Below are 27799 nucleotides of genomic sequence, written 5' to 3' on the forward strand. Positions count from 1 at the left end.
ATGGTATTATGAATGCACCGTGCTCTCTTTTGTGGTTTCCATACTTTTTAGGTTGCACCTGTCTCTTACTTGAGAATCAGCACCAGTCCAGTCATGTATACACTTAACAAGGAGTCTCCATCAGCCATTCCAGTGGGGATAACTTTAACTTTGACTGTTCATTTCCACGACCATTCTGGAGACACCTTCCATGCTCAGAATACAATAATAAGCTTTGCTATGAACAGGTAAACCAATGATGGTAGCTATTGTTTGTCCATATTGAAATGAAACTTAAGACATGTTACGAGTTAATATATGTGCTGCCCATGGATTTATAAAGTAACTGTTACCTCAGGGCTTAATAGAGTCACGCATCAATCCAGTATTAATCAGAGGATTAGTAGTTGGTATGTACTCGTCTATTTGTGTCTCCTTTGTAAAATTGTGTTGATTCATACTTTGTGTGTATTTTAAATATATTAAGGGGGTGGGGCGAGGTGTGACTCTCCAATGGTGTTGCTCATGTAAAGAGGGGTTTAATAAGAACAGAGATGTTATGGTAAATAATATTACCATGGACACTAACAGTATTGGGTTTGACCCTGGGCGTAATGGGAAGTGGGTCCCATTTGAATCACCCTACTGAGATGAAGAATTGGTATCTCGTGCTATGAATTCCAGGATTCAGAGGAGGTAATTCTGAGTAATGTAGCATCTGGGATAATGAGATCTGTTATCACTGGGAATGATCCCCCCCCCAATCTCTTAAGGGTCTAGAAGATGTGAAGTAATTTTTTTTGGGGGGGTGCGAGAGTGTATTAGAAATGTGTTCTGTAGATTTGAGAGCACTAAGATAGAGCTGGAATTTAGTTCTTTGAACATGGATGGGGTGGGTCAGGATGAGGTGCTCAGAGTTCTTCAATTCCAGCTGCACTAGAGGTGATTTTGGGGCACTAGGAGTGAGTAGTGTTGGAGCAGCCAGAGTCTTGCCTCTCTGGAAGGAAGAGCAGTCTACAAGAATGGTGCATAACTTGTCATTGGCCAGTTATGAACTATTAGACCACAACCAACTGACCATGTTCCTCACCATCAGCCTTTCTTTCTTTCTGACTGGTCAGCAATTTAGTGACTATGTTTAGTCATGTTGGGGGCGATTCTCCCAAAAAAGTCCTGAATTTGCAGGAAAATGATGTAAATCACGATTGTTTTTTCTGTGGGGGTTCACACTCGAATCTCCCACACTCTGTGCAACACAGAGGTCACAATCGTGAATATAATTAACAGCTCGGGGTGGGGCCTATTCTCTCCAGAGTCTGACATTTCCGGAACTCCGCACTTGCGCAGTGGCCCCAAACTGTCAACCTGCAATTTGCTGGCCAGCTCGACATCCCCCACCAATCACTCCCTAGGCCCCGTCCCTAGCGGGCCCCACCTCCTTGGGTGCCAAGGTGTGCCCCTAGGCATGGGCACTTTGCTCCTTGGGCAGTGCAGGGGGCACAGGCTGACACTGCCAGGGTGCCTATGCCCAGGGGGCACCAACCCCAGTGCCTGACCCCCTGGGAGGCCCCCGATTGTTCCCCTTCACTCCAACAGGGTCTCCCGCTAGTTCCCCGAAAGTGGAGAGCTAGTCTGAACCCCATCGGAGTGAAATTGTACTGGCGGGGTGGGAGGTGCTAGCGAGCCCGGAGACTTCAGTCCCGGGCCCCCTAATCACATTTAAATAACATTGAAATAAGATTAAAATTACTTACCTGCTGCTCCCGCCGGTTTCCAGTGTGATCCCGACCGTGCCAGATATCCGGCATTCGGAGATGCGCGCACAGTGGGAACGGATGTGCAAATCCCGTGAATTAGTACAGCGGGATGGGAGAATCTCCCCCGTTATTTGTAAAGTACACAATTTAGTTTAGGTATTTCAGTCACAAAAAGAAAAATAAAGCAGGTATTTATTTCAAGTCTCTTGTGATTTACCTGCCATTTTTTCTCCATTAACAAACTTTCTCATGTCCAAGATGGATATATTTTTTCCAGATAGTAATATTTTTATTGTGATTTTTTTTAAACCTGCTTCAAACTTGTGATTTGAATTATTGAATTGCCCTTGATTGGCTGATCATGTTGATCATTGGCAAGCCCCTCCTCTCTCTATTTAGCTCCAAATTTAGTTAAATCCTTGTCCCTCGGACTTCAGAACTATTTTTTAAAAAGTTTTGTTTTGTACAGAAGCTTAGAACTTGCGTCAATGATTAGCTTTTAGCATTTCTAATGTAATTTTCATTATGTATGGAAATGCGCAGCACAGTGTTTAGCACTACTGTCTCACAGCGCCTGGGACCCGGGTTCGATTCCGGCCTCGGGTGACCGTGTGGATTCTGCACGATCTCCCAGTGTCGACGTGAGTTTCCTCCGGGTGCTCCGGTTTCCTCCCACCGTCCAAAGATGTGCGGGTAAGGTTGATTGGCCATGCTAAATTGCTGTTCATGTCAGGGAAATTAGCAGGGTAAATATGTGGGGTTACTGGGTGGGATTGTTGTCGGTGCAGGCTCGATGGGCTGAATGGCCTCCTTCTGCACTGCAGGGATTCTATGACTGTCTAATAAAGATTGTGAGCCAAGAAACTCATCAAGTGCTGTAAGTAGGTGGTGTTAACCAATGATCTTGGAGATCAAGTCCAGTCTGAACTTAATTTTCTCTGTCCCCTCTCCCTTAAGTCTGTTGGACTCAACTCTCCCAATATTGCCAGACATTGGCTCAGTGAGTGTACCTCAACTCTTTTCCCACAAATATGTTTAGTCTGAGGACTCTTTTGAACATGCATCCTAAAGCTGATGAGATTGTAGGAAGTGTATCCATTTTTCTGGCGTTCTTGAAAGCAAAGGCACAACATATATATACCAAGGGTATATCTATCAGAGATAGATAGGTTCTTGATCAATAAGGGGATCAAGGGTTGCGGGGAGAAAGCAGGAGAATGGGGATGAGAGTCATATCAGCCATGATTGAATGGCGGAGCAGGCTCAATGGGCCGAATGGCTTAATTCTGTTCCTGTATCTTGTGGTCTTTTGGGTTCATTTAATGACACATTATTTCTTAACTGTTCTTTTACTTTTGAAGGGATGACCTGTTGCAGATTGGCAAAGGACCCAGCAATAATACCTTTATAATAAGGGCTGTGAATGTGGGACTGACTTTGTTGAGAGTCTGGGACACGGAGCATACTGGAATAGCGGATTATATTCCCTTGCCTGTTGAACAATTCATTTACCCCGATTTACTGGGAGAAACTGTGGTTGGTGATGTCATCTGTTTCAGCAGTAATCTAGTTAATCAGGAAGGTAGGTACACAAAATGTCATTGGCACCAGTTTGAGATCATGCAAATTCTCAAATACGAGACCAAAACCAGAACTTCATCTGTGTTCCTACAGCGCAATTAGGAGTTTGGAGTTCATCTTCCAGTAATATTCTTCAGATTAACCCAAAGACTGGCACTGCAGTTGCACGAGATTCTGGGTCTGTCACTGTATATTATGAAGTACCAGGACATCTCAAAACCTACAAAGAGGTAAGCGACCCATTTGATAACGGGGAACAAATTTTGAGACTGATATTTGTTTGTGACTAAATTTTTATAGATTGCTTGTTTTTTTTGTTGAAACAATTGCACTTGCTTAATAAAACAGATACTTTTCCTATCAAATAGAGTCATAGAGGTTTACAGCATGGAAACAGGCCCTTCGGCCTAACCTGTCCTCACTGCCCTTTTTTTTTTAAACCCCTAAGCTAGTCCCAATTGCCCACATTTGGCCCATATCCCTCTATATCCATCTTACCCATGTAAATATCTAAATGGCTTTTTAAAAGACAAAATTGTACCCGCCTCTACTACTACCTCTGGCAGCTTGTTCCAGACACTCTCACCCTTTGTGAAAAAATTGCCCCTCTGGACATTTTTGTATCTCTCCCCTCTCACCTTAAACCTATGCCCTCTAGTTTTAGGCTGGGAATGTATTTCAATACTGTGCTCAAGACATTCTAACACTGTTTGTAATATAAAAATATGTTTATAATATAAGCTATTTGCCTGTTGAGGGGAAGTGGGGCGTTTCCATAAAATAATAGATAACGTAGTGAGATTCGGTCACAAACAGCTCGAGCTGAGACAGTTTACATAACATACATGAATTTAATCAAATTGAATAAAAATCAAGTCAGGGCTTAAAGCATATATTCCCTCCAACATCCATATGAGACCCCTACAACATTGGCCACACTTCAAAAGAACCTCAATGATTGTGAAGTGCTTTATCCTGAAATCATAGAAGGCGCTATATAAATGCAAGTCTGTTTCTGTTATGCACTCCCAATTTTTAGCCCCTTACTTTGCAAAGCATTTTTTTTTCTTATTCCCTCCCCTGTCGATTGAAACAGTATAAATGTTTCAGTAATCCTTAATTTTCCTTATTCACATAATTTTAAAGGTGCAAATTGATTCCAAATCAATTACTTAATCCAGGGGTTTGTTCTATGTAATGACTAACCTGCAAGGAAAGAGTGTTTCTCATCTCTAAATTTGTCTGAGACTTGGGGATTTTGTATTACCATTATGCCATTTTACTCTTTACTCAACGTAAGTAGCTTATTTCACCTAAAGTATACCTTTTTTTGAAGTCCAATGTGATGTTTCCCCCTTCGGTCCGATTCCCAACACATAATTTGTTTGATCCTGTCATCGTAAATTAGTGATCTCAGACCCTGAACGTCCTGATCATTCTTCCATGTATCCATTTTAATGCCTTTAATTCCTTTTGGTGGTAAGATTTCCTTCATCGGATGGGGCATAGAGTATAAAATTTGGCAAATTATGTTACAGTTGCATAAAACGTTGGTTAGGCCACATTTGGAATACTGTGTCCAATTCTGGTCGCCACACTACCAGAAGGACATGGAGGCTTTGGAGAGAGTGCAGGAAAGGTTTACCAGGATGTTGCCTGGTATGGAGGGTATTAGCTATGAGGAGAGATTGAATAAACTGGGATTGTTCTCCCTGGAAAGATGGAGGCTGAGGGGGGCGACCTGATTGAAGTTTATAAAATTATGAGAAGTATAGATAGGGTGAACAGTTGGAAGCTTTTTCCCAGGGAAGAAATGACAATTACAAGGAGGCACAGGTTCAAGATAAGGGGGGAAAGGTTCAGTGGAGAAGTGGGGGGGGAAGTCTTTTACACAGAGAGTGGTGGGGGCCTGGAATGCACTGCCAAGTGAGGTGGTTGAGGCAGTTACGTTAGCCACATTTAAGACTTATCTGGATAGACATATGAACAAACGGGAAATAGAGGGATATAAATGGTTGGTTTAGATAGGTAAACGTGATCGGCGCAGGCTTGAAGGGCTGAAGGCCCCGTTTCTGTGCTGTATTCTTTTTTCTAAAACTACAGTGTGGATTTTGTGGTCTGCAGCAAAGCAAAGGCACTTGCCATGGACGTCAGAGAAAGCTGTGCACGGAAATCTGGCGATCTCTGTGGCATGGCAGTCCTCTTTCCCAATGGCAGTTTCAATCGTGCAAAAATGAGGGGATATGTTGGCGGCTGTCAGCAAGCAGATAAGGAGCTAATCATGTTAAAAGTATTTTGCATACAGCAAGTCAAGGCAGTTAAAAACACTTCAATTAGAAGTGAAGGATATGTTCAGAAAGTGAATTAAATTATTGGATTGACGCAAAAGTTAAAATAAACTTCAAAAAAGAAAAAAATATTTTAAAGATATGTGGGCTTTTTATCATTATGGAGAAACTTGTCACCACAGATGTATGAAATTAGCTTTTCAAGATCCCAGAGGGTGTTTAACAGTAATTATGGAGTTAGTATGCACTTAACACCCGGTTACACATTATTCAACAAGATGAAGCTTTTGCAAAGGCTTTTACAGTCAGTCCAGCATTGGAAAAGTGGAAGTTCTCATCAATCAGTTTATTCCAATTGATTGCACCCTATTGTGGGTGGATGGAGGCCTGTCTACACTGTGGAGAAGCCTAGAATCATTGGCAGCAACCTTTTGGATTTCCACGTAATTATGTGCATGTGTGGATTCCAGGAGTTGCTATCAATTTTGGTGCAGTACTGATGGCAAATGCTGACTGTTTCACCACCATCACCACAGCAAAGTTCAGGCATACGTGTTGTACTCTCAATGGGCCTCACCAGTAATGTTTAATGCCGGTGCAATTTATTTTTCCTTGCAATTTTAAATCCTCCAGATACTGAGTTTTCCTTTTTAATAACTGCCTCAAACTGACGGCCATACAAATTAGGAGCAGGGGTTAGGCCATTCAGCCCCTCGAGTCTGCTTCACCATTCAATACAAGCATGGCTGATCTGATTGTGGTTTCATCTCCACATTCCACCTACCCCCTATAATCTTTGACTCCCTTGTTAGTCAGGAATCTATTTATCTCCTGTCTTAAGTATTTATATTAAATATTACGATATTTATTGACCCTGCCTCCAGCGCTCTCTGGGGAAGAGAGTTCAGCGATTCGCAACTTTCTGAGAAAAAAAATTCTTCTCATCCCCGTCTTAAATTGGAGATCCCTTATTTGTAACCTGTATCCTAGTTCTAGATATAAAATAAAATGGCACAAGATATGTTTGGAATATAATAAATAATCATTCCCAAATGGGCTTTCCTTTTGAGCACTAACGAGATTCCTTTTCATGTCAATTGCTTGCATTAATTTGGGTGGACTAACCTTCAACTCTTGAAGTAATTGTTGGCCGATTTAAACATCTCCGTTGACCCCCTCCCCGACTTCTATCTTGAATACTCCACCTTGCCTCCTCTCGCCATTTTGGATTTATTAAGGCTTCGTTATGTGTTGGCATGGTGCCAATTAATTTAATGCTGCAATGGATTTGGGCAGTCTTTTGCATTTTTTTCCGCCACTTGCTTGTCACCATCTGCTATTTTTAGTGACATTGCTTGACTGATTTGTTGATTATATTGGGAAGCCCATTCGCACTGCTACCTACAGATGTAACTGGTATTGTAGGTACGTTGGTTCTGAATTTAGAATTTTTGTATGGACAAAGACTGATACGGGAGTTTAAATTTATTTTGAATTGGATTGTTACAACAAATGCAGAATATTTAAAATCGGCAAGATGTTTCCTGGTGCTTAAAAATAATGTAGCAACTTGAAGTAGTAATTTTTTACATATTGTGGCATCCATTTTATGCACTTTTGACTGAATTGCAGCTTGCTTTCAGACTAGTGGCACACAATTCAAAGTTGCATTTGGGATTTTATATCCTTCAAAGCATAATGTAGATTACTGCCTTGTAACCTTCACACCAACCAGTTTTTATCTTGTATATGTGCACATATGTTTAAATAATTTCTTATTGGAGCTGAATACTCATTTGGAAATAACTTGACTTACAAATGCTACCTTCAAATTATCCACTACAGAAATAAAAATTAGAATTATCAAATCCCTGCAGTGCAGAAGTAAGCCATTCAGCCCATCCAGTCTGCACCAACTCTCTGACAGTATCTTAGCCAGGCCCCCCTCCCCTGCCATGTCTGTGTAACCCCACACATTTACCATGGCTAATCCACCTAACCTATACATCTTTGGACACTAAGGAGCAACTTAACATGGCCAATCCACCTAACCTGCACGTCTTTGGACTATGGGAGGAAATCCACAGGGCGAATGTGCAAACTCCACACAGTCACCCAAGGCCGGAATTGAACCTGGGTCCCTGATGCCATGAGGCAGCAGTGCTAGCCACCGTGCCGCCCATTCCACTTTCCTTCAAAGCATGTTCAGTTTGATAGCAATGCCAAAATCTTAATTAGATGCATTAAAAGGTAAAGTTGTCTGAAATCAGTATTGACTATCTCCTACCTTCTGATGTTTGATTGTAATACATTGGATCACAAAATCATAAATAATATGTCTTGAAGTTCTGCTCTCCAGACTTGTCCCTCACACCTGTTCCCAACCCTGGAACTAGTCACTTGGCCCATGTGAGCAGCACTGCTGGCAATCTATTCTTTTTTAAAATCCTTGCAATAATAGAGCAGAAAGAAAGCAGACGATAACTGAGTCATCAAATTGTATGAAGAGACTGCCATTAAAATACAGGCCCTTTATGTACATGAAGATGGCGTTAAATGCTCACGGTCTCCAACCTGCATTACTAATTTCCTCAGTGGCTCACCCAGCTAAATTATTCTTTGTTAATATAATGTAATTTCAAATAGTTTTCTCCTGACAAAAAACATCCTTCTACTACATGACTGCTGGATATACTTGTGATGTGGAGATGCCGGCGTTGGACTGGGGTAAACACAGTAAGAGTTTTAACAACACCAGGTTAAAGTCCAACAGGTTTATTTGGTAGCAAATGCCATTTATTTTAAAAGATCATTTATTTGCTACCAAATAAACCTGTTGGACTTTAACCTGGTGTTGTTAAAACTCTTACTGGATATACTTGTACCATTGCTGTAAAATATGTACATAGTTAATTTATCACTCTATCAATTAAATTACTGGCTGCAAATCTATCTCACTCTTCATTCCTGTGGTTTCCAATATACTACAAAAAGTATTGAATAAGGTGCCACTGGAGATTATTACACAAAAGTAAGCCACATGAGATTGGGGATAATATATTAGTATGGATTGATTAATAGACAGAAAATGATAAACATCCACTCCCCCCTCCACTGACCCTCAGTAGCAGCAGTGTGTACCATCTACACGATGCACTGCAGCAATTCACCAAAGATCCTTAGACAGCACCTTCCAAACCCTCGACCACTTCCATCTAGAAGGACAAGGGCAGCAGATACATGGGAATACCATCACCTGCAAGTTCCCCTCCAAGCCACTCACCATCCTGACGTGGCCATTCCTTTGCAGTTGCTGGGTCAAAATCCTGGAATTCCCTCCCTAATGGCATTGTGGGTCAACCCACAGAACATGGACTGCAGCGATTCAAGAAGGCAGCTCACCACCACCTTCTCAAGGGCAACTAGGGATGGGCAATAAATGCTGGCCAGCGACACCCATGTCCCACGAATGAATACAAAAAAGATTGAACAAGTCATTTTTTGGGTGGCAGGCTGTAACTAGTTGAGTGCTGCAAGGATCAGTGCTTGGGTGTCAGCAATGTATGATCTTTTTCAATGATGAAGGGACCACGTACAATGTTCACCATGTAACGCTAGGTGGGTGAAGCAAACAATAATGAAACTGCAAAGGGAAATAGGCTAAATGAATGAGTGGCAAATGGGATATAGTGTAGCAACATTGGGAGGTGATAGCTAGTGGTATTATCGCTAGACTATTAATCCAGAAACTCAGCTAATGTTTGAATGACCTGGGTTCAAATCCCAACACGGCAGATGGTGGAATTTGAATTCAATTTTAAAAATCTGGAATTAAGAATCTACTGATGTCCATGAAACCATTGCCCTTTGTCAGAAAAACCCATCTGGTTCACTAATGTCCTTAACGGAAGGAAATCTGCCCTCCTTACCTGGTCTGGTCTATGTGTGACTTCGGAGCCACAGCAATGCGGTTGACCCTTGACTGCCCACGGGCAACTGGGGATGGGCAATAAATGCTGGCAACCTTATGTCCAACAAATGAATAAAAAACAACATGCAAAGTTATCCACTTTAGAAGGGAAATAGGTACAGAGAGTAGGAAATGTTGGTATTCAGAGGGACCTGAGTGTAATTGTACATGAACAAGAGAATGAGGTATAGTAAGCAGTTGGAAAGCAAATGGTATTGGAGCATTATTACAAAGCGATTGAAGTATAAAGACGTTTTACTCCAATGATAGGTTCTTGGTGACACTACATCTGGAGTACTGTGTAAAATTTTGATTTCCTTACCCAAGGAAGGATATGCTGCCTTTTGAGGGGGTACAGCAAAAGCTCATTCCGGAACTGATTCCTTGGGTGAAGGTATTATCCCATTAGGGTTAACTCTTGAATTTAGGGTGATTTCATAAAGACATAGTAAAATTCTCAAGGGTTTGGTAGGGTAGATGCTGGGAGCATGTTTCCCCAGCTGGGAAGTCTAGAACTAGGAGTCACAGTCTTCAGAAAAGGAATTCGGACATTTAGGACTGAAATGGGGGAAACATTTCTTCACTCCGAGCTGTGAACCTTTGGAATTCTCTATCCCAGAGGCTGGTAGCTTCTCAGTCATTGAGTACATTCAAGACGGAAGACAGTAGATTTTTAAATATGGACGGGGGGGAGATGGTGAGGGAAGGTGAAATTGAGATTGAAGATCAGCCATGATGGTGTTGAATGGTTGTACAGACTTAAAGGATCAAATAACTTACTTCTATTTCTTAGAAACATTTCTTTAACTAAGTCTTAATCTGTTTTGCAGCTGGTGGTTAAGAGTGCTTGGAAGACTGTTACACAAGTGCAGAATGGTGCACTTCTAACAAGCCTGCCTGATACTACACCATTTAAGGTGTCTGTTATCATTGGAGAGAACAGCAATAATTTAAAAGGTATTTGTTTTTCTGGACGAGGTGTGAACCCTTGGATTGTAAATCAGACTGCCTTCTCTGGTTAACTGTTTCACAAAAATGAACACATGTATATTGTATTGATTAGGGTTGACCTGAAATCATAGATTAAAGTAAGAATATTGCCCCTCTCCTGTGGACGGTTGTTTCCACTGGCAGGTGAAACTAGAACTAGGGGGCATGGCCTCAAAATAAGAGGGAGCAGATTTAGGGCTGAGTTGAGGAGGAACTTCTTCACCAAAGGGTTGTGAATCTGTGGAATTCCCTGCCCAGTGAAGCAGTTGAGGCTACCTCATTGAATGTTTTTAAGGCAAGGATAGATACATTTTTGAACAGTAAAGGAATTAAGGGTTGTGATGAACGGGTGGGTAAGTGGAGCTGAGTCCACGAAAAGATCAGCCATGATCTTATTGAATGGCGGAGCAGGCTTGAGGGGCCAGATGGCCTACTCCTGCTCCTAGTCCTTATGTTCTTAAATAGCAAACGTCATGTTTCTTATTTGAGTTTAAAATTTTCTTCAGTTTGAGACTGAGAAATTAGCCAGAATATTAAGATTTTTCGCAATTGGGAATTAGTTACCAAATATTGTGATTGAAACAAACCTGGTCATCTCTAGTCTGTATCATTATCAATTTATTTTTATTCTCTTTCAGGTGACTGTACGGCTGCACACATTGAAGCAGTTTCTAAAATACACCCTGAATCCAGTGTCACTTGCAATCTGTATTTTAATAATGGTGCAATAGAAATCCCACCTGAAGATTTGTTTCATGTTCAAACGGGTTTTGATACACATACAGGTATTTAATTTATTAGTAGTTTCGACAGAAGTAGCTTATTAGTGATATAGGATTTATAATACATTAAAATTCATTTTGTGGAAGGAAAGGTGTTTGATCACTGTATGGAATAATATTTAATTTAGCACTTGTTGTCAGACAGCCTTGGCACTGATTTGCTGCCTTCTATGTTTTTCTTTCTTTGGTGCTTGAAACAAAACAAGACATTTGTTCTTTATTTAAATAGTTTTGCTTGAATAATTGTTTTTCTTTCTTGTTAGGGCATTATACTTGTTCTATTACAATGCAGAAATTGACTGATCATCAACTCAAGGTGCTCAGTAAAGCCAAAACATCTGTCAATGTGAAAGCTTCGATACTCGGTTCACATTTCACTGGAGAACAAATTGGTGTTAGCATTCCATTTGTACCTGGTTTTTACACTGACCAGTCTGAGATCCTTTTGAGCAACGTATATACAACGACTGAAGTTACTGTGTTTGGAACTTCTGAAATTCTTGGGAATCTGGAGGTAAGGGACCAACTGGCATATGTCTTAACATATGTATTTCATTGTTAATTGTGATTTTCAGTTGGGTCGCTTGAGGGTTACAAGGTAGCAAGGAATGAGCTAAAAAAAAGGGCTTAGGGGAGCTAGGAGGGGACATGAGAAGTCCTTGGTGGGTCGGATCAAGGAAAACCCCAAGGCTTTTTACTCTTATGTGAGGAATAAAAGAATGACCAGTGTGAGGTTAGGGCTGGTCAAGGATAGTAGTGGGAACTTGTGCATGGAGTCAGAAGAGATAGGAGATTCGATGAATGAATACTTTTCTTCAATGTTCACCAAGCTTAGAAGGGCTAAAAGGGGACATGAGAAGACTTTGGCGGATAGGGTTAAAGAGAATCCTAAGGCGTTCTATAGGTATGTCAAGAACAGAAGGTTGGTTAGGGCAAGTTTAGGGCCAGTTATAGATGGCAGTGGGAAGTTATGTGTGGAACCGGAGGAGATTGGTGAAGCATTGAACCAATATTTCTCTTCGGTGTTCACGCAAGGGGACATGAATATAGCTGAGGAGGACACTGGGTTGCAAGGGAGTAGAATAGACAGTATTACAGTTGATAAGGAGGATGTGCAGGATATTCTGGAGGGTCTGAAAATAGATAAATCCCCTGGTCCGGATGGGATTTATCCAAGGATTCTCTGGGAGGCAAGAGAAGTGATTGCAGAGCCTCTGGCTCTGATCTTCAGGTCGTCGTTGGCCTCTGGTATAGTACCAGAAGATTGGAGGTTAGCGAATGTTGTCCCATTGTTTAAGAAGGGGAACAGAGACTTCCCCGGGAATTATAGACCGGTGAGTCTCACTTCTGTTGTCGGCAAGATGTTGGAAAAAATTATAAGGGATAGGATTTATAGTTATTTGGAGAGTAATGAATTGATAGGTGATAGTCAGCATGGTTTTGTGGCAGGTAGGTCGTGCCTTACTAACCTTATTGAGTTTTTTGAGAAAGTGACCAAGGAGGTGGATGGGGGCAAGGCAGTGGACGTGGTATATATGGATTTTAGTAAGGCGTTTGATAAGGTTCACCATGGTAGGCTTCTGCAGAAAATGCAGATGTATGGGATTGGGGGTGATCTAGGAAATTGGATCAGGAATTGGCTAGCGGATAGGAAACAGAGGGTGGTGGTTGATAGTAAATATTCATCATGGAGTGCGGTTACAAGTGGTGTACCTCAGGGATCTGTTTTGGGGCCACTGCTGTTTGTAATATTTATTAATGATCTGGATGAGGGTATAGTTGGGTGGATTAGCAAATTTGCTGATGACACCAAAGTCGGTGGTGTGGTAGACAGTGAGGAAGGGTGTCGTAGTTTGCAGGAAGACTTAGACAGGTTGCAAAGTTGGGCCGAGAGGTGGCGGATGGAGTTTAATGCGGAGAAGTGTGAGGTAATTCACTTTGGTAGGAATAACAGATGTGTTGAGTATAGGGCTAACGGGAGGACTTTGAATAGTGTGGAGGAGCAGAGGGATCTAGGTGTATGTGTGCATAGATCCCTGAAAGTTGGGAATCAAGTAGATAAGGTTGTTAAGAAGGCATATGGTGTCTTGGCGTTTATTGGTAGGGGGATTGAATTTAGGAGTCGTAGCGTTATGTTGCAACTGTACACAACTCTGGTGCGGCCGCACTTGGAGTACTGTGTGCAGTTCTGGTCCCCACATTACAGGAAGGATGTGGAGGCTTTGGAGAGGGTGCAGAGGAGGTTTACCAGGATGTTGCCTGGTATGGAGGGGAGATCCTATGAGGAGAGGCTGAGGGATTTGGGATTGTTTTCGCTGGAAAGGCGGCGGCTAAGAGGGGATCTTATTGAAACATATAAGATGATTAGAGGTTTAGATAGGGTGGATAGTGATAGCCTTTTTCCTCTGATGGAGAAATCCAGCACGAGGGGGCATGGCTTTAAATTGAGGGGGGGTAGTTATAGAACCGATGTCAGGGGTAGGTTCTTTACCCAGAGGGTGGTGAGGGATTGGAATGCCCTGCCAGCATCAGTAGTAAATGCGCCTAGTTTGGGGGCGTTTAAGAGATCCGTAGATAGGTTCATGGACGAAAAGAAATTGGTTTAGGTTGGAGGGTCACAGTTTTTTTTTTTAACTGGTCGGTGCAACATCGTGGGCCGAAGGGCCTGTTCTGCGCTGTAATGTTCTATGTTCTAAGGAGAGGGGCCATGTTTTTGAGGATGAGAGTGTGATACAGGCTGATAGGCTGGAGGAGGTAGATGTTCAGAGGGAAGATGTATTAGCAATTTTGAAAAACGTCGATAAGTCCCCTGGGCCAGATAGGATATATCCTAGGATTCTTTGGGAGGCAAGGGGTGAGATTGCAGAGCCTTTCGCGTTGATCTTTGGGTCCTCACTGTCCACGGGGACAGTGCCGGAGGACTGGAGAGTGGCGAATGTTATTCCTCTGTTCAAGAAAGGAAGTAGGAATGACCCTGGTAATTATAGGCCAGTTAGTCTTACTTCAGTGGTCGGTAAGTTAATGGAAAAGGTCCTGAGGGATAGGATTTATGACCATTTGGAAAGATGCAGCTTAATCCGGGATAGTCAACATGGATTCGTGAAGGGTACGTCTTGCCTCACAAATTTGATTGAATTCTTTGAGGAGGTAACTAAGTGTGTAGATGAAGGTAGAGCAGTTGATGTCGTACACATGGATTTTAGTAAGGCATTTGATAAGGTTCCCCATAGTCGGCTCATGAAGAAAGTAAGGAGGTGTGGGATGGAGGGAAATTTGCCGATTGGATAAGTAACTGGCCATCTCATAGAAGACAGAGGGTGGTGGTGGATGGAAAATTTTCAGACTGGAGACCAGTTACCAGTGGTGTACCACAGGGATCAGTGCTGGGTCCTCTGCTATTTGTGATTTTTATCAATGACTTGGAGGAGGGGGCTGAAGGGTGGGTCAGTAAATTTGCTGATGACACCAAGATTGGTGGAGTAGTAGGTGAGGTGGAGGGCTGTTGTAGGCTGCAAAGAGACATTGATAGGATGCAGAGCTGGGCCGAAAAATGGCAGATGGAGTTTAACCCTGATAAGTGCGAGGTGATTCATTTTGGTAGGACAAATTTGAATGCGGATTACAGGGTCAACGGCAGGGTTCTGAGGAATGTGGAGGAACAGAGAGATCTCGGAGTTCATATCCACAGATCTCTGAAGGTAGCCACTCAAGTGGATAGAGCCGTGAAGAAGGCCTATAGTGTGTTAGCGTTTATTAACAGGGGGTTTGAGTTTAAGAGCCGTGGGGTTATGCTGCAACTGTACAGGGCCTTGGTGAGACCACATTTGGAATATTGTGTGCAGTTCTGGTCACCTCACTATAAGAAGGATGTGGAAGCACTGGAAAGAGTGCAAAGGAGATTTACCAGGATGCTGCCTGGTTTGGAGGGTAGGTCTTATGAGGAAAGGTTGAGGGAGCTAGGGCTTTTCTCTTTAGAGCAGAGGAGGATGAGAGACGACTTAATAGAGGTTTATAAGATGATGGGGGGGATAGATAGAGTGGACGTTAAGAGACTATTTCCTCGAGTGGATGTAGCTGTTACTAGGGGGCATAACTATAAGGTTCAAGGTGGGAGATATAGGAGGGATGTCCGAGGTAGGTTCTTTATGCAGAGAGTGGTTGGGGTGTGGAATGGACTGCCTGCTTTGATAGTGGAGTTGGACACTTTAGGAACTTTCAAGCGGTTATTGGATAGGCACATGGAGCACACCAGAATGATAGGGAGTGGGATAGCTTGATCTTGGTTTCGGACAAAGCTCGGCACAACATCGAGGGCCGAAGGGCCTGTACTGTGCTGTACTGTTCTATGTTCTTATGTTAAACATCTGTCATTGGTATGTGGAACCAGAGAATTTCCTTCAGCTTTGCTTGCACTATTTCCACCAAGCATTGGCAAGGCACTTGTTTGGTGCTGGAGTGAACATATTTGAACTGGAGCTGATGTGTAACTTTAGAATAATCATTGAAACTCCCCTGCACTGACATTTTTGGACTGATTAACTTGCACCATTCAATAATTTGTTTGTTGACTGATTTGCATTGTTGTACACATGTTGGCACGCTAAAGTTGAGAGCGATTAGATATGCCCAAGCATCTATTTGCAATATATTGCACAGATATCTGGACACAAAACAGATGCAAAGTTTGAAAGAAATGAGAACACACAATATTTTTTTGTGACATAATTGTTTTATGAGTCATTTAGCTAACCGTTGAAAATCATCTCGGCATGTTAAGCTTTATATTTTTGAATTTAGTGATTTGATCCATAAAATTGTATGAAGTTAAGTATTTTTTTCAGATGAAAATGAGCATACCTGAAACTACATATCTTTTCTCTGGACTTGCCGATATTATACATATATTACATGTACAGTGGAGCCCCGTTATAACACGACGGTTGGGGTCCATAAAAGCGGGGTCGCAAAAAAAGCGGGGTCGCGCTAAATCGGGGTCGCGCTAAATTTGCCAATTATTAGCGGGAAGAGAAGGGTCCAATGACACCATCGCGTTCTATGCGAATTCACGTTAAATCGGGGCTCCACTATATACATTCATATATTACATGTATATACATATATTACACATATATACATTCATATATTACATGTATATACATATATTACACATATATACATTCATATATTACACGTGCATACGTTCATGCATACATATATTTAAACTGTGTTTTTCTGAACTGCTAAATTTTGAACTTCCTTTACACTACTGAAGCAATCTTGTCCCATTTATCTTCATCATAATGGGAGCAAAATTGAAATTGGTGAAGTGGAAACCAATCTTTTTCATTTACCCATCATCATAATTTTGAGCGGTGGGATTGAAATGCATGTGCTTATGGATGTACAATTATAAAATTCCTACTACACATGGCCAGGCCACGATTCTCCATGTGGCTGTATGAAATTTCTCAAATGAATCACATCCTTGCCCCTTTTCCTGTATTGGCAGCATTCCTGTCTGTTTGTCTGTACTGGATTAAATCATATGCATTATTGCCAACCCCTGCCCAAAACACTTGCAGCCAAGTATTCCAGGACAGGATACAGCACCCTGGCTGCCCCTCTGCTGGGGTATCTAGAAAGTATTTGACCAAGGAAATGAACCGAGAGGCTGGAAATCCATCAGTTTGTGCAAAAATTTCTCCCCGATTGTTGAATAAGTAATGCTATCATGTAGTTAGCACTGTAAATAGGTTGCTTTTCAATATCATACTCGTACAAAGTGTATCACCGTATAGACTTTGCCACTGTTCCTAGCCTATAGAATGTGTAATCTATGTATTATGGTAGTGTAAGGAGTATTCTCTTCCCTCTTAGGTTAAACCAGGGTCACCATTGATAATTATTCAAGAAAAGGAAAAATTCTATGGACTACAAAGCTACGTGAAGTTTACAGTCACCTTGTCTGACACGAGGCTAATAAGCCAGGGACCAATGTCAACAACTCTTGTCATTTCCAATGCAATGACAGACCAGTCAGTCTCCATTCCAGTGAAAGTCCTGCATGTTTCTGATAAAAGTACAGAAGCACAACGTAAGTTTTTATATATTTTTTTCTATACAATAAGTAGCAATTCTAGCAACTCCGTAATCGAGCATAGGCTGATCTACAGATGTGGACGTGGAGAGGATGTTTCCACTAGTAGGAAAAGCTAGAACCAGAGGGCACAACCTCAGGCTAAAGGGATGATCCTTTAAAACAGAGATGAGGAGGAATTTCTTCAGCCAGAGAGTGGTGAATCTGTGGAACTCTTTGCCGCAGAAGGCTGTGGAGGCCAGGTCATTGAGTGTCTTTAAGACAAAGGTAGATTGGTTCTTGATTAATAAGGGGATCAGGGGTTATGGGGAAAAGGCAGGAGAATGGGGATGAGAAAAATATCAGCCATGATTGAATGGCGGAGCAGACTCGATGGGCCAAGTGGCCTAATTCTGCACCTATGTCTTGTAGTACTGGCAATTGTCTTAGCTATATGTCTTTTTTTTAAACCAAGCATGCATTCAGAGATATATCCGGCAAGCCAGACAGCTTTTCAGAAGGATGGTTGAGGTGAAGTACTCAACAACTTGCCCTGATCTATTCTGTCATATCTCTAAATGCATGCTTTGTTTTAAAAAGACAGATAGCTAAGACAATTCTGGGAAAATAAGAACACAGCACTCAACTGAAGAGATTTGCAACATGCTAACTCCTTTGTTCATGAGCAAGAAGAAGGGCAGCGTTATCCTGGTGATAAATGACTGGCCGGATTAGACCGGCTGCTCCATCAAGCCTTGATATCTGAGGCATCTGCATAGGCACTTCCTTCCCCATTATTTCCCCTTGGTAACCTAGTCACTGGGAGAGGCAAAAACATTCTAAAAACAGAGGCAGGAAATTGGGGCGATCTTTAAAATTCCTGCCTGACCCCCTCGATCTATTAAAAGCAGTCAGGAGATCTTAGTGACAGTGACCAGGATTTTTAAGATGGCAGGGTTTCCTGTCCTGCCATTAGTAGAGTTCAGTAAGAAGTCTCACAACACCAGGTTAAAGTCCAACAGGTTTATTTGGTAGCAAATACCATAAGCTTTCGGAGCGCTGCTCCTTCGTCAGATGGAGTGGAAATGTGCTCTCAAACAGTGCACAGACACACAAAATCAAGTTATAGAATACTGATTAGAATGCGAATCCCTACAACCAGCCAGGTCTTAAAGGTACAGACAATGTGGGTGGAGGGAGCATTCAACACAGGTTAAAGAGATGTGTATTGTCTCCAGACAGAACAGCGAGTGAGATTCTGCAAGTCCAGGAGGCAAGCTGTGGGGGTTACTGATAATGTGACATAAATCCAACATCCCGGTTTAGGCTGTCCTCGTGTGCGGAACTTGGCTATCAGTTTCTGCTCAGCGACTCTGCGCTGTCGTGTGTCGTGAAGGCCGCCTTGGAGAACGCGGCCTTCACGACACACGACAGCGCAGAGTCGCTGAGCAGAAACTGATAGCCAAGTTCCGCACACATGAGGACAGCCTAAACCAGGATGTTGGATTTATGTCACATTATCAGTAACCCCCACAGCTTGCCTCCTGGACTTGCAGAATCTCACTCGCTGTTCTGTCTGGAGACAATACACATCTCTTTAACCTGTGTTTAATGCTCCCTCCACCCACATTGTCTGTACCTTTAAGACCTGGCTGGTTGTAGGGATTCGCATTCTAATCAGTATTCTGTAACTTGATTTATGTGTCTCTGTGCACTGTTTGAGAGCACATTTCCACTCCATCTGACGAAGGAGCAGCGCTCCGAAAGCTAATAGTATTTGCTACCAAATAAACCTGCTGGACTTTAACCTGGTGTTGTGAGACTTCTTACTGTGTTCACCCCAGTCCAACGCCGGCATCTCCACATCATTAGTAGAGTTGGCAGAGAACATGCCCCCATCATTTTACCCCGTAGCAATTTCAAGCTCCGGCGAGCATTAATCGGCTACAGCCGAGACATCCGCACCCCCCCACCTTCCTCCCTCTCCCCCTACTCAGGAGGAACCTCTGCCTTGGACAGCTGCCAGCTATTTTGATTGGCCATAGGTTCTCTAGTCCCTGTTAGCTGGATAAATGTGACCTCTGCCCCAGCCAAGACCGAGTGCTGTTCTCTTGAAGACACGCAAAGAGTCAATAGGCAAGCTCATAAAGCATTTCAGAGACTCACAGCTCTGGGTGCAGAAGAACGTCCAACGTCCATCCTATTCCTACTTCTACATATTTTAAATACCTGTCTCTTGGTCCTCCACAATCTGCCAAGCTGAGAAATCAATCACTAGGCAAATGCAAGCTAACGTGCTATTGATTTCTATACCTCTATCAAGTCACTTCCAAGTCTATGCTGCTTTGAAAGAGCCAGTTATTTAAATCCTATGAGTCACTCTGGCTCTTTAGGTTAGGTATCATTCTTTTAACTCTCCTGTGACCTTTACCAAGACCAGAGTATCTCGCACCATGTTAATGGGCCAAAACTGGGCATTGTACCCTATATTACCTCAAGATCAACCTGTAGAATGACATTGCATCCTTTGAATGGCTCTGTTAATACAGCCCAATACCATGCTTGCTTTGGTTATGTCTTCTCTGCATTGGTTGTAAATCTTGCTTGAACTGTTTATAATATCATATAGATTATTTTCTTACTCAATCATATAGTTACCAGAAAATGATAGCTCTGTGTCAGTCTTATACATGATGTGGAGATGCCGGCATTGGACTAGGGTAAATACAGTAAGAAGTCTCACAACACCAGGTTAAAGTCCAACAGATTTATTTGGTAGCAAAAGCCACTCGCTTCCGGAGCGCTCGCTGCTCCTTCGTCAGGTGAGAGGCATGACACAATAAATTATTATTTATTTAGGTTGAATGACGTTTGTCATTATTTGGCCTATTCTCTTAGAACATTTAGATGTTTTTGATTATCACTTCTCGTTTTAACCTTTGTACCTATTCCCTAAATATATATAGATTACCAACCAATTCCTTTCGCCTACTATTGACACCCTTGTAGAGATAGATGTTGGATTATTTTCTGCTTTATGGTCTGATCTGATCGTTTTCAACATTCCTGATCTGCAGGTTGAATTAATGGAAGTTCCTTTCTCAACCACTGATGTTGTGGTGGAATAAGTAGTGAAAAGTTACTGTTTTATCTCCAGCAGCAAGGGAAGTTCTGCTATATGTTGAAGTAGCCAATTTGATCAAACTGTATATTCAGCTGTTCAGTCGTCTGAAGTGATGAACTTCATACTTGGGTTCAGGAGAGGGCAGTAGGGACTGTAAAATGAACCACTTTGCAGCTGCCTGCCCCAACAATAACTCCTTTTCACCGTTTTGCTGGGTATCAGTGGGTTGTCAGTAGGAGATTCAATCTGATATTTTTTTTATCAGACAAGTGGGACCTTGTCTTCCTGAATTGGTGGAGCGAGGCACCGATGGCTTCTTACGTTCTCACCAGGATTTTCCAGAGATGGAAGCTCTTTAAGTCATGGTCAACGTTCCTACAAAGGAACCTTCTACTTTTGTATGTTATAGGGAAGAATTTGCCTTTTGCAGGAATCGCGAAAGCTAATGAGTTAGTAGCTCCCTAACAAGCCAGAAGGATCTGTTCAACTCGTGGCAAGCGTGCAGTTACTTCAAACTGTGCATCTAGAAGATTGGTTTGCGGCTGTGGGTGTCAAGCATGTGTAATTGAACCAGGAGAGTAAAGAATCTGTGTACTCAAGATTCAATATAGAGGCAATGAATTGGAATCAGATTTTTATATTGACATTCAGTCTTTGGTGCTTTTTATATTCGTTCTTATCTAAGCAGTTGGTTTGACAGATTTCCTTTCAACATATTGCATTGACATTTAACCCAACCCTAACCTTAAGCTTACCAAGCAGCTTGAATACCACTTTCTTCCAATTGGGAAGCAAGAATCATACATGGCAATGTGCTAATCTTGAAGTTTGACTATTTGATATCTGACTTGCATCTTATTAGAGATGCAACTGAGCCATGCATGTTAGCCTTATAGAAGTGCACACTATTGTCTTTAAAAATTGATATGAATCAAGAGGCAGCCATCATCTTGCGGTGATGCTGTTGAGCAAATGTTGCAATATAACTGCAGCTGTCAAATTTAGCTGCCATTTATTGTTCTCTTATTTCATTTTCATTTACATTTTGATGTACCAATCTTTAGGCAATAAGGACCCCCTCATATGTCTTGACCTGATAGTTTTGGTTAATTCTGTGGCTGGCTCAGGTTTTCCCATGGTGACATACTCAATAAATCAGTAAGATAGAAGGCGTAATACTGAAGAACTTCTTTCTCCTTTTGTCATGACACCGTTATTAATATGAGTGCCTCACTCACCACCCTTCCTTCTTCACAGATTCTCGGGACTATTACAGGGCATCTTACAACTGGGGTAGAAACAGGATCCAGATACCACAACCAGACCTTTCATTTAGTAGTCCACATGTTAGTTTTTGAGGAGTTGTTGCCAAGGAATGGGATTTGTTCATAAGTTTTCGGAACCTAGATTGCCAGGTTTCTGCTTGAGCCATATGATGCTCCACAAAATGGGGGAAGGAGAGAGAAAAGTCATTTTGGTGACATTATTTCAACCAATCTTTCTCCTCCATGGGTGCCAGCCACTCTGCCATCTCATCTACTTTGCATGTCTGTGCCTAGTCAGTGTGTGCTGGGCAATTTTAACTGAGGACAGAGCTACAGTCAAGGCTCATCCAGTTCACCCTTGTATACATAACTAATATTTTATACTAGTAGTAGGGTGGCACACTGGCATAGTGGTTAGCACTGCTGCCTCACAGCACCAGGGACCTGAGTTCGATTCCCGGCTTGGGTCATTGTCTGTGCGGAGTTTGCACGTTCTCCCCGTGTCTGTGTGGGTTTCCGCTGGGTGCTCCAGTTTCCTCCCACAGTCCAAAGGTGTGCGGGTTAGATGGATTGGCCATGCTAAATTGCCCCTTAGTGTCAGGGGGATTAGCTACGGTAAATGCATGGGGTTGTGGGGATGGGACCTGGGTGGGGATTGTGGTCAGTGCTGACTCGATGGGCCGAATGGCCTCCATCTGCACTGCAGGGATTCTATGATTTTCTGTTGTAGATGACTGGAGATCAGCCTGAAAGGTTTGTCCAGGGCCATTAACCCAATTGCAGCATCTCGTCCTCATTGGCAATCTGCTGACTCAGTACAAAGTTGGCAATGAAGCTGGGACCTTCTGCATGCATTTGATTGAGTTCCCGATTATAGCGCTTTCAACAGCGGGGCCTTCATGAGTACGCTATGGAATGCACTGCCAAGTGAGGTGGTTGAGGCAGTTGCGTTAGCCACATTTAAGACTTATCTTGATAGGCATATGAACAAACGGGGAATAGAGGGATATAAGCGGTTGGTTAGATAGGTAAATGTGATCGGCACAGGCTTGGAGGGCTGAAGGGCCTGTTCCTGTGCTGTACTGTTCTTTGTACTACTCTAATTAAAGCTGTTGCAAGATGTTTTGAAACCTGTGAGTGTGTGCCACGCAATGTTACGAGGTGTTTTAACTGTTTCCGTTTGTCTTTTCTCAGCTGGTGTCAAGGCAACTCACTGGGAAGGTGTTGGTTTCTTCCAGCAATTCATTCAGTCTTACCAAGTCATGTTCTTCACAATCTTTGCGCTACTTGCTGCAACTGCGATTATGATCATTGGTAAGCCCTACTAGTTTGAAGAGAAGTTTAACTGCTATGATTTCACTGTTCTTAAATATTTTTTCTTTTCATTTTCAGCATATCATGCATTCTTCTCACCGAGGGAGCTGAATTATCACCCAGCATTTATTGTTCACACCCCGCCTCGAGGAGGTAAACATTGCCAATATGCTTATTATGAACAAGATGTTTATCAAAGGTTTCTGCTCAATTTTAGAAATTGATGCCGTATAATAATTTAGTTTGTCGATTTGAATCCTAGAGTGCAGAAGGAGGCCATTCAGCCCATCAAATCTGCACCAACAACAATCCCACCCAGGCCCTATCCCAATAACCCCACATATTTGCCCCTCTAACCTACGCATCCCAGCACACTAATATTTCCTGAGCGAATACATTTTCATATTTTGCATTCTGAGCACCCTCAGGGCTCCATATGAAGTTAATTTGGGGTTTTATTAATAGAAATATATTGAAGTATGTAGAATTCCACTAAACAGCTAAGTGCAATTTGAAGTAAATCACAGTGATGTTATAAGTAGCCTGAGCCAAAAGTAAATTAGCCCTCCAAGAAAGGAACTTTGGTAGAATAATTTGAAGTAAATTATCGCAGGGTGGAAACAAACCCATCCCATTCCATGCTTGCTTGAATTCGGTGTGGATCTCATTCATAAAACAGCGCAGCGAGAGAGAAAAGCTACTTCCATTTTGTCCCAGACTAGCCTCAGCCTCAGGTGCATTATTCACTTGCTCTTCCCTTTTGGTAGAACAATGTGAATCCTTGCATTCTGATATTAATTTACTTCAAATTGTTGATGAGTTTTTGTTGTGCCTCTGCATCATTGCATTCAAACTTTATTTTTACATGCCAGCCTTAAAAGCTGCCAGAAGGCACCGATTTGTATCACTTCGGTGAGCAGCACGGTGGCACAGTGGTTAGCACTGCTGCCTCACAGCACCAGGGACCCAGGTTCACTTCTAGCCTCGGGTGACTGTCTGTGTGGAGTTAGTACATTCTCCCCGTGTCTGCGTGGGTTTCCTCCGGGTGCTCCGGTTTCCTCCCACAGTCCAAAGATGTGCGAGTTAGGTTGATTAGCTGTGATAAATTGCCCCTTAATGTCAGGGGGACTAGCAGGGTAAATATGTGGGGTTACAGGGATAGGACAGGACCTGGGTGGGATTGTTGGCAGTGCAGGCTTGATGGGCCAAAGGGCCTTCTTCTGCACTGTAGATTCTGTGACTCAGTCTGGGCTGTATTGGAAACTTTTCTTTCCTTAAGACAAATATGTTAATCTACTAAACCACCCAGTTTTTGTCTGGCAATTCATAAGCCATCATGGTGGGTTATACGTTGTTTTAAATATGCACTGCATGGATTAAGAGTCAATTTGAATAAAAAGGCTTGATAAATGCATACAAAATTAGCTATTCACTTCAGAAAAGTAATAAATTGGAACATAACAGTATTAAAATTTCATTGCTATTGATTCTTTTTAGGGTTTTCTCCACCTCCTATTCATTTCAATACAAGCACGCAGTCCAGTACTAAAAGCAGTCCACGGTCCCGATTGTGGAGTACAGGTTACCATTCCAACGGATCTTCGCCGGGAAACAGTTGATATGAAAAAGGAATGCCTAGTACAATCGAGGGTCATCTGTCTGAATTATGGTGCCTTATTTTCTGTTTTTATTTTTACCTTTTAACCCTTACCTCTCTTGAAGACACACATCCCCTCCTTGTTGGTGTACGTTTGCACAAGCACTTAAGTCTTAAGTATCCTGCATGGCTAGTGATGCTTGGATGGTTAGTGTCAGCAGGCTGTTCAAAAATAAGGACATGAAAGCTGTACGCTGTGTTGTCCTGACCTGGCTCTCCTGCAGAAGCAGCTGCAGCAGGATGGTCGTACAGTGTCCAGGAATGCCAGTCATTTTCTTTCTCCTCAACTCAGGAGAATTGAGGCCAATCACAGTACCTGAGTATCATTCCAGCTAAGACAGGTAACACAGAACAGATTAATAATTAAGCTCAGGTCTCAAATGGCTCCGGTATCTCTCTGAAAAGTTTCTGAGCCATTTGGAAACTCTCCAGTGTGTGTGTGTGTGTGTGTGTGTGTGTGTCTCTAGAACATTGAATCGAACAATTGCTACAAAATGAAATGTGAGCATCCACATGGAAAAATGAACCCTGTGGTAGATGAATGCGTTTGCTGTGATCCAGACTAGTTTACTTTTTGTAGTAAACAGTGGAATTTAAATTGTGTTTTGCAGTTAATGGTTTTTGTAATGTTGCTGTGTGAAATTATTTTTTTACTGTTTGTGGAAGTATCTGAAGCTTTTCTTTTATTTGACTGGCTGTTCTGAAGCTGTGCTTATTTGCAAAAAGAAAAGTACGTGCATATTTTGTAATATTTTAATCTAGTTTTGAACAACTAGGAGACAACTGCATTTTTCTGTGAAATTGTATGAGCAAAAAATGGTAAGATTTATATGGTAATGTTTAAAATTAAGCATCTGCTATGTTTCTTAATTAAGAAATTTATAGTATTAATCTTTACACCGGATTATTACAGAGAAGAGGTTCAACTTCAGTAAATTGAAGCTTTTTAACAGCGCATCAAGTATAATTCGAGAAATATGCAACCATTGTAAATCCAATGTACCAGTTCATTTTTTTCAGGCATTTAGTAATAGTCCTTCTGTGCAAAAAAAACTTATCTCTTTTTGCTTTTCAACGACTGACATAATACCTCCGTACAGTAACCGAACCAAGATTGTGCTTGTGATTGTAATGTGATTTTTTTTTTAATGTGAAGGTTACACAGCATATCTTCAATGCTAAGTTTACTTGAACAGACCAAATGCTTAGCATCATGTGATCATTTAAGTTACCTGTTCATGTGAATCTGACTTGTGTTGAATCTTGAAGCTTTCTCACTGATCTGCCTTAAAAACCACTGTAACTAATGAATGATAAGACTATGAAGTGTAGTGAAACTACCAGAGTTCTTCAGTTTATTTTCAAAGTGATGCACTGTACTGTTTTTTTTTGTTTGTCAAATAATAAATGTCACCAAAGACATAATTCCTTATTGATGTCTTTGTTCAGTAATTTGTTGAGTCGAACATTTGCTTATCAATCATTTTTAGATTGCTTGCTCTTGGGACACCATGCAAGTATTAAATATTCATAGTGAGCCTTTCATTGGAAACTCTGCTGAAAGCATTAAAGTTTAGTTGTCAAACGTAGCTCTGCTAAACAATAAAATAAGAATCCAACGAGACATTTATATTCCCTTTTGGGCTGTATATAGATGAAGGATGCACTTTAGGCCAAATGTAGCATGTGCTAAACCAGGTTAAAGAGATTATTGTAGGATGAGAGAGAAAAGTAGGACAAAGAATACTGACCACAATAAAACATGTTTTTAATATACTAAGCGATATCTGGAAAGGAAGTTAAATTTCTGAAGAACAAAATTGAAGATTTTGGGGTGATTTTTCGTAAGAGGATGGGGAGAGTTAGGAATGCAAACTCTCAAATTATTGAGCAACATATCTTGGAGGATTCTGAATTTGTTTTAGTGTTGGTCTTTAAAGACCTGAAATAGGCCAGCTGGTCTTTACCCTGTAATATTGAAAGAGATTAGAAGGGAAATTTATGGGGCGCAATCTCATTGAAAAATGGTGCAAATCTGTAAGTTCAAAGTTTATTCATTAGTCACAAGTAGGCTTACATTAACACTGCACTGAAGTTAGTGTGAAAATCCCCTAGTTGCCACACTCCGGCACCTGTTCGGGTACACTAGGGAGAATTTAGCATGGCCAGTGCACCTAACCAGCACGTATGCGCATTTAGAAAGGAATAAACTCATTAACGATAGTCAGCATGGTTTTGTGAGAGGGAGGTCATGCCTCACTAACCTGGTGGAGTTTTTTGAAGAAGTGACCAGAATGGTTGACGAGGGAAGGGCCGTGGATGTCGTCTATATGGACTTTAGTAAAGCGTTGGACAAAGTCCCTCATGGTAGGCTGGTGAAAAAGGTTGGATCTCATGGGATAAAGGGGGAGGTGGCTAGATGAGTGGAGAACTGGCTTGGTCACAGAAGACAGAGGGTGGGAGTGGAAGGGTCTTTTTCCGGCTGGAGACCTGTGACTAGTGGTGTTCCGCAGGGCTCTGTATTGGGACCTCTGCTGTTTGTGATTTATATAAACGACCTGGAAGAAGATGTAACTGGGGTGATCAGTAAGTTTGCGGATGACACAAAATTGGCAGGACTTGCAGATAGTGAGGAGCATTGTCAGAAGCTACAGAAGGATATAGATAGGCTGGAAATTTGGGCAAAGAAATGGCAGATGGAGTTCAATCCTGATAAATGCGAAGTGATGCATTTTGGTAGAAATAATGTAGGGAGGAGCTATACGATAAATGGCAGGACCATAAAGGGTGTAGATACGCAGAGGGACCTGGGTGTGCAAGTCCACAGATCCTTGAAGGTGACGTCACAGGTGGAGAAGGTGGTGAAGAAGGCATATGGCATGCTTGCCTTTATAGGACGGGGCATAGAGTATAAAAGTTGGGGTCTGATGTTGCAGATGTATAGAACGTTGGTTCGGCTGCATTTGGAATACTGCGTCCAGTTCTGGTCGCCACACTACCAGAAGGACGTGGAGGC

At 42.0% G+C, this 27799-nt stretch overlaps 1 protein-coding gene across 1 annotated transcript in view; it reads left to right on the plus strand.

Moving 5' to 3' along the window:
* nup210 (nucleoporin 210) overlaps positions 1 to 26233 on the plus strand; it is a 136637-nt gene extending 110404 nt beyond the window's left edge. The window contains exons 31-40 of the mRNA XM_078209673.1: positions 52 to 227; positions 3098 to 3318; positions 3411 to 3547; positions 10406 to 10532; positions 11204 to 11350; positions 11611 to 11861; positions 17225 to 17441; positions 23007 to 23126; positions 23205 to 23279; positions 24624 to 26233. Coding sequence (XP_078065799.1) covers positions 52 to 227; positions 3098 to 3318; positions 3411 to 3547; positions 10406 to 10532; positions 11204 to 11350; positions 11611 to 11861; positions 17225 to 17441; positions 23007 to 23126; positions 23205 to 23279; positions 24624 to 24745 — 1593 coding nt within the window. The 3' untranslated portion in view covers positions 24746 to 26233. The remainder of the gene's footprint in view (positions 1 to 51; positions 228 to 3097; positions 3319 to 3410; positions 3548 to 10405; positions 10533 to 11203; positions 11351 to 11610; positions 11862 to 17224; positions 17442 to 23006; positions 23127 to 23204; positions 23280 to 24623) is intronic.
* The last annotated feature ends 1566 nt before the right edge of the window (positions 26234 to 27799 follow it).

The sequence above is a fragment of the Mustelus asterias genome, chromosome 3 (assembly GCF_964213995.1).
Source record: "Mustelus asterias chromosome 3, sMusAst1.hap1.1, whole genome shotgun sequence".
Lineage (NCBI taxonomy): Eukaryota > Metazoa > Chordata > Chondrichthyes > Carcharhiniformes > Triakidae > Mustelus > Mustelus asterias.